The sequence below is a fragment of the Coffea arabica genome, chromosome 11e (genome assembly GCF_036785885.1).
Source record: "Coffea arabica cultivar ET-39 chromosome 11e, Coffea Arabica ET-39 HiFi, whole genome shotgun sequence".
In the NCBI taxonomy this organism is placed as follows: Eukaryota; Viridiplantae; Streptophyta; class Magnoliopsida; order Gentianales; family Rubiaceae; genus Coffea; species Coffea arabica.
The window spans coordinates 42,232,868-42,249,259 of record NC_092331.1 but is presented as its reverse complement, the minus strand read 5'-3'; the positions used below and the strand labels follow the sequence as shown (position 1 = coordinate 42,249,259).

Here is a 16,392-nt window from a genome sequence, read left to right as displayed (position 1 = left end):
GGACCAGCAAGTGAGTTGTTATTGAGACACAGGACCCAAAGCTGGTACAGGTGAATTAAAGTATGCCCTTGTCTGGATTTAATTCCTGACTATTTCTTTTGCATATCTTTCTGAGAGTCACTGTGTATGTGCTAAAGATGAGTGGCAAATATGCATCTGTATCACTGAATGAGTCTGGGTGAGTGTATGGCCGGGGGAGGACAAATAGCTTAAGGACTTGGGAGAACAAATGGATAAATGGATGGATTACAAAATCCTACTAATTTAGATCCATTTATTTAGTAGATTAATTGGTTTGGAATAATCTTATCCACTGTTAAGTAAATATTTCTGTTTATCCATTTTACCATATGTAGTAACAAGCACATGGCAACATTACCTGAAGGTGCCTCAATACTGTCTGGAAAGATGGAGGACTCCTCAAATGGAGTGCAGCCCAGGAATAGTCAGGTGGAACAACACTCTGCCTAGAAAGTATGGGAGCACAGCTCCAAGCAAGTGGCCAATCTTTCATCACAATAGCTTTACTATATGAACAGAGCACTCTTTTGCCGCTTGTCTTTCCACCTATGATTGGAAATCCCTTTTCAGCAGGAATACAAGTAATATTACCTAGGAGATTACAGAAATTGTTGCTATAAAGGACTGCAAAGTTTGAGAATACAGCTTTGGCTAGACTTTCAGCCATTAACCAAATTTCAAAAGAGACTTCATTTTGGCCATTCGAAATATCTGTCTCAAGGTCATCCAAATCTCCCGTAATTTTCATGCATTCACCTCCAAGAAACTCCACCCTTTTTGCACATTCAAGAATTATCTCAGCTTCAGTTGAAGTTCTAAGTCCCACTTTCCTCAAAATGCGAAGCCATCCATCTGAAATAAATCTTTCCCCTGGAAATTTGCCTCTGACCCCAGAAAAAATAGATGTCAGTAAAACATCACCAGGATCAAAAAGATCTTTGGGCTTAGACAGGTGCACTGAAAGTTCGTCTGCCGTCTTAACAAAATTAGCCTCCTTAAGAGCTTCGATGATAGAAGGATCTTGTTGGAGATCTTGCCAATTCATATAAAGGTATATTAAAATATCCTCCTGTTCAGACTCTGATTTTCGTTCAAACCCTGGCAATCCAAATTTTACAAAAATCTGTCGATCATGCAGCTCGGGCACTCCAAGAGCTCGCAATAAAGCACCCCCACTGGAATCTGTGGTGTGAAATAAACATCGTTCATCATGCGGCTTTAGGAATGTAATTGAAGGAATCATACAAAAATCTTGGGTTACCAATCTAGCATACGTTCCAGCAGCAGTTTTATATATAGGTAGCTCACGTAATACTTCAAGCTCTTCTCTTCCATAATCTGATCCATTATCAGAGAACTCAGAAGCAAATAAGCTGAAAAGCTCATCACGGTCTGAAGCCAGAAAGGAAGTAATTTCCGGAAAATAGCCAGCTTGTTTAGCTACAAGAAGTTTGGATGCAATAACCTTACCCAATGATTGGTCAGGTCCAGGTAAACAGTCGGATGGAGCAGCACAATCCATGAAAGTAGCATCAAATACAGGAATATTGCACTGGTTCAGCAATGATGATAACCAAGGATACTTTTTCTCAAAATGTTCAAAAGCTAAAGTATAGGGATTAGCCAGGTCTGTATCAAGCGATAACCCTGATGTCCTACTTTCAGTTAAGCTCATCTCATCACTAACATCAACAGAATTAGAACCAGCTACTAGGGGTGGAATGAAGACAATACGACGCTCTCTTACACGACAAAGAACTGGTCGACCAAGAAAAGCAGGAATAAGAGGCCAGTCAGAGAAAAGAGGAAGGTCTTCCAGTGAACCACTAAAAGTTTTCCAGAACAGTCTAATCCATTCAGGAGAAGGGCCCCAATCTGTACCAGAGCTTGCAATGTTTTCCCATGAAAACCAGGGTGCCATGTTTGAGCCGGTTACATGATTGACCCAGTTTTCATGAAAAAGATATCGCATGTTACTTGCTAGTAGGGAAAATGAGAAACTCTGCAGCTTTAAAACTGATTGAAGAGTGTAATTGGAGAAAATATTCAACAAAATTGTTCTCTCTAGTACATTTGCATGGATAAATTTGGCTGCCAATGAACTCATTAATAGTTGTTGCTCCTTGTTTCCCACCCAAACTTCAGTAACTCCTATTCTAATTAAATTGTTTGTTGCAGTTGGACAGGGCAAGCCTCTGAGTTCAGCAGCTACAGATCGATACTTGTATTCCCCATCATCAGGAACACGAAATATTCTACCACCGGTAAAATTGTTCCTTTCAGATAAGGGGCCACCTGTCCTACCAATATCTTCAACCACTCCACGGCCAAAATCAAACAATGCCTTTCCAAGACTAGTCATCATCTCAAGAGCATCTCCTGAACTGCTTGCGCTTGAATTAGATGTTTTATAAAGACTGCGCATATTTCGGTTGGATGAAGAAAAAGATCTGCTATCTTCGCCTTCAGTGGTAGCAGAAGCAGAACTGATGCTATTGATGCCTGCAAATGAACTCTGATCACAAGATTCAGATGAATCTAAAAGCTGGATATCAGATAAGCAATAGTCAAGGACATCAATGATAGTATTAACCGAGCGCAACAGAGTGGATGTCGAGGAAGCACGAAGAAGCTCTCTCACCATTTTAGGCCTGATCTCTCGCACTGTGATACCCACTGCCTGTATTTCTGTCACCAATTCCCATGGAACTGAAAAGACTGGATAATGTTCTTTTACAAATGCGCAAACAGTTGCTGGTACCAAGCTACCACCCACACCAGATCCAGGTTGTGAAAGAAACATTCCTTCTTCAGCCTTGACAAGATTCCCAGAGTAAAGCTGCCACACAGGAAGATCAATCAGGCGTACATAAAATGGCTTTATTACTTGCTCAATCAAACATTCCCAATCTGCTTTGGGAAATTCTGCAGAAGCTGAATCACTTTCAACAATGGCTGTGTTCACATTTGATCTAGGCCAGAATGAATAGATTTGATCCCCATAGGCATTCAAAGTGCGACCAACTGCCAGGGCCAAACTTGAACCAAGAATAGAAGTGGAAGGTTCTCTTCTTATCTTCTGCATTTCTAGGACCAACTTGACATAAGAATCACGAACACATGACATGAGCTCCCTGTTCCAAGCTTCAATAAGTCGACTTCCAGCATCAGTGTGAGTCAACTCAAAAGCTTTAGTGTCTTGGTATTTGAATAGGTAGCGGCCCTGATTGTGACGCACCAAAAAATATCCAAGAATTGAAACAGGTATATTTATGAGAGTGGACAGAGGAAGTGGGGACATAATACAATTCAAAGAACAAGTCAGAGCAGGATGGCCATTTCGAGAGATGTGTGCTGCAACTCCACCAACAGGTGTCAAGTTGTATGCCATATACCGCCTGCAAGAAATGACCAGCAATTATTCACGGCAGTTTTCAAATGACGCTGAAACAGTATAAAATAACACAGCGAATAAGCATTAGAGTGCAAATAAATTGGGCAAGAGAGCAAGGATTCGCTTCCCACTCAAATAATCGGACAAAAATAAGGGAAAGAGAGAAAAAGTAGGGACAAGCATAGTTGTCAGTCAAACAAAGTGCAACATAGCATGAAGGTCTTCATGGGGCTATAGCCCTAGACCATAGCATTGAGCTCAATACTAAACCAAGGCACACTTAATAAAAATAAAAACCTGAATTTGTCCCATATATACTCAATCTTTCCCACAAACCTTGTGACACTTGCCTGAATAACATTGTCACTTGCCTAAAATGTCAAATTTTTGTTCACTAACTTTCCAATCTTACCCCCACCAAAAATTCCAAAATTCAAATTTCACCTCCACTTTTCATTTTCTGCAAACACAATAACAATCTAAAGAGCAAAAATGTAAAGCGGAACAGATTCTCTAAAATCCTGAACTCTATGCCACCCACCAAGCTGACAACTTTAGTGAGATGGACAAAGTATTCAGCAATAAAAGCACTATATTCTTGTAATCTAAGAATGTACCAATTAGCGTACAATTTTCTTAAACATAAAAGAGAAGACAAATTTACCCCCACAACCACAAGATAGATATAAAATCATTCTAAGGTTAGGAACTGACATGTATCCAGCATCCATAAGTAGTACTAGTCATCTTATTTATCTCTAATCTCCATATTCATCATCATTGAACTTCTAACACTCAACAGCTTCCTTTTAACTCTCCTCCTCATCATCATCATGTATTCAAATTCTTATTCATCAATGAGGCCAACAGTTATATTTCAGGGAGGACAAGGAGAAAAGTACAAATTCTTATCATGTATACATATTCTTATTCATCAATGAGGCCAACAGTTATATTTCAGGGAGGACAAGGAGAAAAGTACAAATTATTGCAGATGTAGCCCTTCTTTTTGTTTATAACTGACAATTTTGGGGTAGCTTTATTGGCTGCAAATAAGTGCGCGTGTATGATCACTAACCAGCAAAATTCCAGTGCATTGTGCTATGTGCTAGCTGATGCTAAGTAAATGTTAGTAGCCTAAACTTTAATACAGTGCTAAACTTCATCAGCAGCTATAGCAACATAAGAAATTACAATGCCCAGTTAAGCGGCCAAGATATTTGGTCTGTCGAGGGTAGTGGTCTTCATAAAATTCAAACAATTTGCCTATCAAAATGAATTTAGATTAAAACTTTATGCTTGTTCTTATTCATAAGCAACAAAGTCTGATATATAATACTGAGCAAGTTCAACTTTCCATGCAAGGTATGACTGTAGAACATTATTAGATTTAGTTCAAAGATAAGAAAGAAGAAACTTTTGAAGCACAAAATTAACTGGGCAAATATTGGAATGCATGTCGGATCATCCAAGCATGGTTTAACAATTTCTTTTGAAGTTGAGGTAAGGCAAACACTTACACTTCCATGTGGCTCTACTAGTAATAAAACACATTTGTGAAAGACATTCCAAAAAAAAAATTCCATGGAGCACCAAGAACATAGAAAGCAACTATTTAGGGAGCTAAAAACATGATTTAGATCATTGCTCTCAATTTTGAGATTCCTCAACATACAACAACAATTAATTATAAAACAAAGTGCTGAAACTCATGCAACTGGCAACCTGGCTAAAAGAAAAATAAAAAGGGAATAACTCCATTGACATGCACATTTATTTTTGTTAGCTTATACCCAAGTTCATACATATGGTGAGAAATCTGGACCTATTTTTATCAGCATCAATCAATTAAGTAAAGTAGGAGCCTAGGAAAATAGAAAGAAGTAAAGTAGCAGTCCGTACATGTAATTCCCTAGTATGCATTGACACATGATTACCTAGTCACAAGCACCACGTAAATCCAGTTGGAGATTTTGTTGGATTCATAAAATGCTTAGTGCATATACTTGTTCTTCTTTATCTTTTTTAAAAGGGCAGGAATCCACCCATTCAATCGCTCCAACATTTCATGGTAGTTTTACTTATGATAAAACAAACAAAAATAAAAATAAAAGAAGAAAAAAATTGGCATCAAAAGAGGGGAATGTAAGTAACAATATGTAGTTTTTTTTTCTATTTCTAATAATTTTTCTTTTGTAGTGTAGTTCTAGCCAATTCACCAGCAATACAACGCTGTAACGGATACTCCCAAGGAATGGTGGTGTAACTCAAATTGCAAAAAGGCATACAACTTGGGGATGCTACACAAAAAGAAGGGTGAAATACACAAAAACCCTTGTGGTTTGCACAAAAGTCTGGCCACCACCTATCATATGAAAATACCCAGAAGAACCCCTTGTGGTTTCGAATAATGTGGAAAATAGACGAAAACCATCAGAAATAACGTAGTTCAACATCCCCCCCTCTCTCACACGGGTGTGCCTTAAGTGCGAGTACTACTGATACAGGTTTTTTATTATTTAAAATTTAAACTTTCTTCCAAAAATACCCTTATCCTAATAAATTATTAATAAATATGAAATCCCTATTTTGTCTCCCTTGTGTTTTACCAGAGTGATACCAAGTTACCCAAACTACTCTCTCTTCCTTTTCTTCTTCCTTGTTCATTACTCCAACACTGGAGTACCTTTCTTTTTCTTTTTCCATTATGTTTTTGATGGGTTACTAGAGAACAGTAAGCGTCATGGTCATTGATAATCAAAGCAAAACACAAAGACAACAGGAGCTTTGGAATTTTTTTTTCCTTTTTCTTTCTAAATGCTACCTGACGTGTGTCACCACCCATAATTGAGTAGAACCTGTGCATGCCTTTTTTCTCTTATTTTTATCTTTCCTTCTTATCACCTTGTGATCTATCCACCACACATGGGCCACCATGAACCAACAAAATTGGAAAGTATATCTGGAGTGCAATGGCTAAATTGTGGCATAGGGTGGCTAGATGTTAGAGTTTAGAGACCAGATTGTGACATTGGTTGGCTATATAGGGATAGCATGGTTAGATCTTGCCTACATCTGGCTGCAGATTTACAAGTAAAACGGCATCACCACCACTTTTGATATCTTATCTGGTTGCTGGCGACATTGGATCCGATGGCCTTATTCTGATTTCTTCCCCCCTATGACTCCAAATGTCCCAACCACTACTAGTAGCGTATGTTCTATTCTATGTTTCCTATGCAAATTTTTTACGTGGAGTTTATTTAGCAGGACACAATCTAATTATGAATTCAGTTACTCCTTCTCCACCATAAAGTCGAGGATAAAGGATAAAAAATGGGGAAGCAAAGGGCAAAACAGAAATAACAAAAAATAAAGAGGACAGAATATACATGTAATCAATTCTGATTTAAACAAAAAGTTACCAAATGAGGATAACATTGGAATTTCAGATGATTCTGTCAATATAACAGTTTCCATCCATTTTCCACATTCGAAAAAACCATAAGAGGGTCTTCTGGGTATTTTTGAATGATGAGAGGATGGCTCGACTTTTGCAAACCACAAGGGGTTTTTTGTATTTTACCCTAAAAAGAATTAGATTCAAGTTGTCTAATCCAATTGAAATTTTGACATACCTATCAAGTGCCATGTTTCTTGTTTGCCCAGAACCAAGACTAAGCACAACGAGCCAACGATCAACAGCTATAGTTCCTTTGATGCACAAATTCAAATCGATGACTTCAACCTTAGTTGCTGAATTTGAGCTACCAAATAAACTTGAAAATTGAAACTTTTTCCACTTTTTCTCTGAGAAAGGATTTCTGACAATGGCACAGGACGGATCAATGCTGACTGAGTAGTCCTCAAATAATTCCAAGCTTCCTTCTTCCCAAGTTGACAATGAAACCTGACAAAACCTATTTAAATTCCTCATAATATATGCAATGAAAAGGCAAACTGAAAGCCTTCCAGGTAAAGCTAAGAGTATTAGACTTGGCAAGCCCAAATGCTAGAAGTTCAGTAAATGCTCCACAGATTTTATAACATGAACTAGAATGGTTCTGGCTGTGCAAGGCACAGCCAATGCCCAATCTATTGTGTAACAAATATTGAAAAATTCCTTGCCACTATTTATTTTTAAACTTGGGCACAATTGTATCTAATTCTTATTCTAAATTAGAAATAAATTACCCATTTGAAAAGGTTCAAAATTCTCATCAGACTAAATAATCATTCCTCTAAATGCAATAGCACAACCAATTCCCAACCTATTGTGTAGAAAATATAATTCAGAGCACCTAAATTGTAAGTAGTGACAATTCTTATGTTGATGTATATAATGTAATAAGGTGTTTACCATAGCTCACGCCCACCTATTAAAATTGAAGAAATGTTGATCCTAACAATATTAGCTATGAACATTATTTTTTATTTTTATTAATTGAAATACCAACCTAAATACTGTTATTATTTGCTGTTCTTTTTTCTTTTTAAGTTTAAAAATTTTTTAAAAGCATTTTTAGGCTAGAGGATTAAAGTTTTAGTTGAAAAGAAATCCGATATTAGAGATTCTTGTAGAAAATTTTATTAAGTTCAGTGATTTTGTGGTATAATTGAAAAACTTTTGTGGATTGCTTGCTTCATTGGTCATCAGGTTGTAAACATAGCATGCCAAATACGTTCACTTGCAAGATGTGGAAAATATTAAGTGCGTAATCATATTTAAAAATGGGGCTAAATTTGTATTAAAAGTTTAGAAGAACACATTCAGCTACACTGAAACTAATAAAATAGGAAAAAAATGAATTTTGACAATCAAAACCAAGACTAAATAGTCCAAGAAAGGGGGAGCAATGAAAAAGAAAGGAGGATTATTTGACCCAACATGCAAAAAATAACCCTTAATAGTTACCTACTGTTTTGAGAAGATGTTATATCTAGTAGGGCAAAATTGCCATGAAATGGTAAAAGACATACAAGCCCCTTAACAGTAGTTAACTGCTTAGTCCAGAAATTAAAATTTGGAGGGCATTGTTGGCAAAAGACAGCTGCTACAGTACACCCCAGCTCCTTCCTTTCGTTTGTTGAGAGGAAAAAGAAATAGACGGTAAAGAAATAGGAATGAAGCAGAAAAATGGTAGGCTAAAAGTCAAAAGAAGCGGAAAGTGATACTGTAGAGGAAGAAGGGAAAGACGGAAGAACAGGAGGAAAGGTGCAGGTGAAAAACCAAAATTCAGCCCAAATAGTGAGCTACTATTCTGAAAGCCTGTTATGTCTAGAAGGACAAACACGTAATTTTAAGTAAAAGGACAAAAATGCCCTACAATAGTTTTACACTGTTTAGACCAAGATACACTTTATGAGGTTATTGCTGGAAAACAAAAAACACAGTAGCTGCTCTTCTCCCATGTTTTGCAACATGGATCAACGTGGGAGAAGAAGCCTTAGGTTTTTATATATATGTAAGAAAAGATCAGGTGGTAGAAAAATCATTTGGCATACAATCCTAAAATCCAGAAGAAAGGATATAAAGATCTCACTCTGAAGTTCAACTCCAAAAATGAAATTCACACCAGGGAAAACTTAAGTAAACATCTAAAAAAGATTGAAAAGTTTATTCCCTCTTCTCTCACATATGCCAATGTGTTGGCTCTTGGTTGGCCAGATTTTAGATCTAAATGTTGTCATGTAAGGAGGACCAGAAATGTCCGATTTGGCAAATTGGTTCAAGATGTAAAAGAGGTGTGGATAGAAGAGTTTGCTCGTTGTATCCAAACCTGATGTTTTTGGTCATATTAGCACAACTAATCGTCCAGATCCCCTACAAAAAGCATATTGCTACTTCAATGCTGCTAACAGAAACCTTGAGAAAATCATATAAAAAATTACTGGCCCTCTAAAGAAAAATATTACTACCACAGAAATTAATATCACAGTTTGTGACCATCAACTAATTTGTTTCAGATGACTTTCCACCTTGTCAATTAACAGTAAGATAGGGGTATGATCCACACCAAGTCATAATTTTTCACCTTTTGAATGGACAATAGGTTGTTAACAGTCTTTTGGTCCTCCAACCAGCTGGTAGGGTAGCGTTGGGGTGAGTGAAAAGAAGTTTGCAACAACAAAACAAAATGACAAAGGAAGAAGAAATCAGTTGAACTGCATGACAGATGCCCATGAAATTCATTTTACAAAGTAATATTTAGTAGATCATATTATATTTGTGATGTTTTGTCTTTTCATGGTGATGCTTTCAGTATACTATGAAGAGACTATAAGAACTCAGAAAATGGAAGAGGTAAACACCGTGTAATTTCCCTTGCTTCTTATGCTCCCTAGTTCGAACAAGTCTGAAAGGCAGTAATTATAAATTAAAGCCAAAACACGAAGATCAAAACCTTTTATGAATCCAATGCAACCAGCAAATTTTTTCTTATTTGAATACTTGGCCTCAACTTCTATCACTATGCTACAAAACTTTTCCCACTCAGACAACTAAAAGCCTAAGAAAAGAAATATACTGTTCCACATGAAAATCAAAAGCTGGGAAATAGTATCTTAACCTGAAACATTGATATCTACAAACCTGCATTATGGAGTTTAAAAACAGGATAGTCCTCGAGCAATGCTCCACAAATTTGTTGAATAACAGTGATATCTTCCTCGAAGCACATTCAGTTCCCTCTTCCATATATTCTGATGAAAGAGGCAGGCGTATGATTGTTGAATTAGTTACCGACCATGACATACTTTGGCCAAACAGCAAAGCACTAAATTGATCATGAAATCTCTCTGTCAAATTGGTGCCTGGAACCAAATATAAATTTAGCAGACTTGGCACAGATAGAAAACATGAATATCTGTTCCCATCATGTAAAAGAAGTGGGTACAAGAAAAAGAATAAGATGTCCATGGGAAAGTAAGATGATGGTAAGTGGAAATAAAATATATATATATAACAAAAATTAAAGAAAAATTTCATGATTGTTATTCAGTTTATTCAAAATAATGCTTTTTTCCTTATGCAGATTTTTCAATTTGCTGTTGCAATACTTCCAACCTGCTTCATTAGAAACTTGGCATTGTTAACCCACAATATTCAGAAATATTCATCATCAAGGTTTGGCCCCAATAACACATCGATATCCCTATATGTTAATCATAAAAATACAATACAGTGTCAAAGATCCTATAGGTCAATTAAAACTACCATCCAACCCTTGCTGCTGTAAACCAAGAGGGGCAAGTTAATTTGACAGCTGCAGCATTACCCCTTTAAGGAAGTGTAGATGCTTATATAAGCAATCTTGATCAAGCATTTTATTTTACCAAAATAGTAAGGTCTGCACTGGCTTGCATAAGCAATCTCAATGAAGCATTTTACTTTACCCCAATACTAAGGTATGCTATCTTACACCACAGAATTCTCCACTTACTGACAGCCTCTAAAGATGATGACGCTTGCCAAACATAAGGGCAGAAGCCCAAAACAGAGGATCTATCCATCAGACCTCAACCTTATCCATTAGGATGCACACAGAAATCCCCACTCTCATTCATTCACTCTGATTGTAGACCATTTGACTAATTTGAAGGAGTTCAGAAAACAATTTTAATCACACACATCCCAAACAACCCTCCACACTCCAAAAGAGCCTCTTTTTGCCTCTGCATCTGTTGGACTCTCTCTCTCTCTCTCTCTCTCTCTCTCTTAATGCTCAACAGCTTAAAAATAGCCTGGTAAAAATTAGATCTACAGCTTTCTTAAATCTCGACAGCCAACTTGCCAGCTTTACATACAACTAATTTGTATTCTCCTTGTATTCTTTTATCACAACTTACAAGATAACATTTTCTTTATAACTCTAAAAAAAGTTTTTAATTGTGACAAAACATTTGGACTTAATACACTTTACATTTAGGTTGCTAGATTTCTGCTGGATAATTGGCAGCATAAGGATCTGCTCTTACTAAAAGTCGTATAATGTAATAAAGAGTTCTTGCTTTCACTACTTCCATATAGTGCTTTACAAACTTTTTCCACCGCAGCTAAGCCAAATATTAACTAAAAGCTTGAAAAGACAACCAAATTAAAGAGAAACAATGAACGATGAAAAGTGTACATTATGCTTGTGGAAAAAATTCATAACAACATTTCATGATAGGGGTTGAAAGAATAGATAATCATTACTATTATGCTGATTTCATATGTCACTATCTTGTCTTAACATTTGATATAATAGTTGGTAATTTCCTGCAATACTATACCACAAATGCAGGCATCAATTAGGTCCTATGAAGAGAGGTTTGGTTGGAAAACTCCAATATTAGGTTGAAATGAGATAAAGGCTTAACTACAAATGAATCACTTTGCACCACTTTAATAATGGACACTCTAAAAGGCCCAACAAGCACAAGTATTCGGGTTTAAACTTCCTTTTACTTCCTTTTCCAGAAATGATATAACAGATTTCATTGTGTTTCAGTCAGATAAACGTATTAAGGAGATAATACGAGGCATATGTACTTGAATAAAATTATTGAGTTTAATCAAAGAAATTTGTTTTTCTTTGTCTAAATTAAGATTGAACGTTGGTATACAATTCAACTCATTAATTAGCTGTGTGACACGCTGCTGATTAAAAATAGGGAATGTATATGAAAGAAATCTAACAGAGAAATGTGATTTTCATATGCTTTATTGCAGTATTCATCAAGTCCATGTCATAGTTGAAATTTGTTTAAATGGGTCTAGATGTCCTGGTCTAGATCTCCATCATTGAAGCACCCCCATTCAGAGATGCCTTCTGAAAAAGGACTATCTGCAATGTGTGCACAAGCAAGTGTTTTAGCTTCCTTTATTTTACTACATTTCTATTTTCCTACATTCCTTCATATGCAACACACTCTCAATCTAAAAAAGAAGTAAAACAATTTTCAATCTAACAAATATATTTTAGTTCAAAAATACAAATAGCACAGATATGAGAGTGTGTTGCTGATTATAGGCAAAGAGATGGAAACCCCAATGCATTCTATATTTTTTATTTTTTTACCTTGATTTTTTCAATCTAACAAATATATTTTAGTTCAAAAATACAAATAGCATAGATATGAGAGTGTGTTGCTGATTATAGGCAAAGAGATGGAAACCCCAATGCATTCTATATCCTTTATTTTTTTACCTTGCAAATCAAGGAATTCAAGTAATTAGAAAGTGTAACTCAAATATTTACACAAGAAACTATACTTCACAGAACCAACACATCCTTTAACATCTGAAAAGGTGGGTGCATTAACAAGGAACACCAAAACCTAAAGAAACACCATTAAGCATTTCAGATAATCCAACATAAGCATATATTTAGTTAATCAGCATTTGGTCGTACCTATCATCCTTAAATAATGTCATCTAGGCATCAATAACTAATGATAAGAAATCCACTTCAATAGACTTCCTTATCGACATCAATGCTGCAGAGACTGGGAATTCAAAACTTCCTATGATTACAAATAGTACCATGACCAACCAGGCACATACATTATCAAGAAGAAAAGATGTGGAAGCTGATCACCTTTAAGAGAGAAAGCTTTTGCAGCAGGAGCACGATTTGAAGGAATCGCAAAAGCTAAACCTCGAGGATCAAGCATGTACAAGCAGCCATCAGAAACAACTGATGGGAGATCACTTATTGCAAAGCAGCTAAGCAATCCTAAGCCATAATTCAGTGTATCACCACGCAGATTCCATGGCGGAAGAAACTGGAGGCTAGCCACTTCATCTCTGCTTAAGCTGGCCCCTTCCAGAATGGCTAGCAGAGCAGGACCTTGAAATTCACCTGCAAATAACAGTCCAACGAGCAAGTTTGAAGCAGCAGGAAACCTGATGCAGTAAAGCTACTCAATGAACCTAAGTGAAAAATGCCTAAAGAAAAAAATTCCCTCTTCCTGATGAACCTATATCCTACCCCATCCACTAGACAACTGCAGGTAATACTCCTGGGTACAGGACCCATGCAGCTTGCTTTCTCCATAAAAACACTCTTGCTCCACCTTCACATTAGGAGACCTAACAGCTTATGAAGTACATTCAATCTAAACTTCTAAAACTCTATTTCATGCTAAATTAACTTCACTCCATCAACCTACTTATTTAATGTGAAGAAATTCAAAATTTCTTTGATTTCACAGCCAGAACCTATAAACATCACAAGAAAGGAAATGGACACAAATTAGTGAAAGATGTACAGGTGGTTTGACATGCATATAGCTTTCCAGCTATTTGTCAACATTAGTTGGTCCATTATTTCCAAAAATGGGTGAAAGATGTACTACCAAAGCACTGAGTAGTTAACTCTTGTTCAAATGGTAGATGACATAATTTGAAGACGAAAAAGAAAAAAAGAATATGATTTGTAGCAATACGATGAAAGGTATCTTTTCCATGGGGAGTATGAGATCTATAACCACTCTGATTAAAACTTCATGGAATTATAAGCCAAAAGATTTTTATAGCTCTCCAGGTCTATCCTAGTTTAACCAAGAACATAATCAACCTGAAAGACTTAATTCCATCTTTCACAATCCTGATCATTACATATCTATTCCAACATATATATATATATATATTTTTTAAAAAGATAGTTTATTACCTAAATTGTGCTGCAACAGGGATAGACGTGGATGTTCCCTCTTGTCAAAAATTAGGTGAAGCTTTTTCGCTTTGCAGCAATCTGCCATCTCAAGGAGGTCAAACAGAAGGAAATCTTTACTTCCATACAACTCTAGAAGCTCACATATTCTAGAATAATCCATGCATGGCAAATCTTTTGTCATGTCGTCGCCAACTAAAGAAATGCAACGAAGTGATTGAATGCCCAATCTGCTACACAATTCATGGCTGATACATGGATGTACAAGATGTTTCCCACCAAGACTGGTATTCTCCATCCATGGAGCATCATTGTAAACAAGCTCTCCAGCACTTACAAGAACCCCAAAAGAATCTGGAATGAATAAATCAGTAGACGCCTCACATTGAAGAGTATCCAAATAACAGTCTGCAATAGCTTCGAGTACACATTGGACGAATCTCAGTTGATCAGTTGAAAGAGGAAAACCTTTCACGTCATTTTTTAAGCCTTCTATAACAAGAAAATAGTCAGAAACATCAAAACTAAGTCTGACACCTAATGCCAAAAGCAAATCCCTAAACTCAGATAACTCAGTTGGTACAACATACAAGTATGGACTATATTTCACAGGGGAATCAAACGCAAGTGAAGTAGATGAAACAAAATCATCTCCAATCCACACCCAGCAAATTCCATCTAATGACGACTTGAGACAACTTAGCTCATCAGTCCCAACATACTCTTGCAATTGAGAATAAATTGCCATTACATGTTTCTGCAGTTCTGCATCAAAATTAAGTTCAACATTTGAATGCAACTTGAGCAGAGAAAAAGACTTTGACAGCCCAACTAATTGGGCAGACAGAGTTGCTACATCCAAGCTATCCATCCAACCAAGTCTATCTTGTAGGTAAACAGAACATTCACCATCAAGGATAAACATCTTAGATGAAGACAGCCACATCTGGGATTTTGGTCTCACAGCAGTTGGAGTTGCTATTTTTTCCTCAGCTGCTAACCATGGAAGTCCTCGTACAGGAGGCTTATCAAGCACAGGACACCAACTTATGGACTTCAATTCAGACCAAAACTTTTCCCTAGGCATGTCTTCATTCAAGTTACTGAGAGGCATATTGATGTCCATAGAATCTCCAACAAGATTGTCAGAATCATCTGGCAAAGATTTCTCTCCCTCACCACCAATGTAACTGATATCCTGACTTTCCATATGCATTTCACATTCCCCAAAAGTGCCTTCCTCTTCTGCAGATGAGAGCTTCTGTGCCACAGTATCTAAGCAACGCAAAAGCCTCCTAGCACATACAGTTGTTTCTTTGTCTCCTGAACTGTGCAACATGGAAATAGACGTGGCACAGTCGAGCATACCTGTAAAGCTTAAAGTTTGCCTGAGTCCAAGTTTTATCAGAATCTCCAATGTTTCAGGGTGGGAAAACTGGTCCGATGGGAAGAAAGCACCTCTATGCAGCAATACTTTTAGATATGGAACACGAGGATCATAAAGCCTGCAAAATGTAATATATCCAAACATCAGAACATATTTGCACATTCACATGCATGAAAATTTTATCTTTTGAGACTGAGGGTCTGCTTGGATTGAAGGGTTTTCGGAAAAATTGTTTGGGAATAATACTCTAGCACTTTTTAGGATGTGATGTATGTGAGATAAAAAAGGTAGTTGGAAAACATGTTTATGATGCAACGAAAAATTTTTAGGGAAAAAATCTCAATCCAAATAGACCCAGACTTTTTTAATAAAGTATTCACTACTGATGATGCTTAAATTATTAAACAGGTCAACTAAACAGTCCTATTTGTCAGAAATGACAAAGCCAATTCATGAAAAAGGGTTGCTCACAAGTCACGACTTACACTCCACACCTCCACCCACTTAATCAGATAGGTAACAATGATTTCACAGCATATTCAAGCAATAACCTAGTTTAAATCACAAAAAATATTGCCAGGTGGGTGAGTGCACCCAACAAAAATGGTTCTCATGCAAATAGAAAGAAACAGAACTCTTCCTAATTCATGCTATCACTGGATACCTTCTTCAATCTCTTTAAGTTGCTGCAATAGATTTAAAAAAGATGCATGTGTTGGGTGAAAAAAAAGTCAGACTTACATCACCATATCTTTATGCTTCATCAGAAACCCAAAAATGCAGAAATGAAATCATATAGCACCAATATGCTTTTGCACCCCCAAATTTCAAAACATTTAAGTCATTAAATCCCATTATTTTATTCTATTTTTCGTTTTCATTTTATTTATTAATTTACTTTTTTTTTGTGGAAGGTCCCAGTATTTTTAGTG

General features: G+C 36.6%; 1 protein-coding gene across 1 annotated transcript in view; it reads right to left on the bottom strand.

The window, feature by feature from the left end:
- Positions 1-16,392, bottom strand: part of LOC113719095 (uncharacterized) — a 51,799-nt gene that overhangs the window by 23,059 nt on the left and 12,348 nt on the right. The window contains exons 5-9 of the mRNA XM_027244125.2: positions 14,074-15,578; positions 12,997-13,260; positions 10,008-10,228; positions 7,054-7,325; positions 380-3,419 (exon numbers count right to left, since the gene is read on the bottom strand). Of these exons, the coding sequence (XP_027099926.1) occupies positions 380-3,419; positions 7,054-7,325; positions 10,008-10,228; positions 12,997-13,260; positions 14,074-15,578 (5,302 nt within the window). The remainder of the gene's footprint in view (positions 1-379; positions 3,420-7,053; positions 7,326-10,007; positions 10,229-12,996; positions 13,261-14,073; positions 15,579-16,392) is intronic.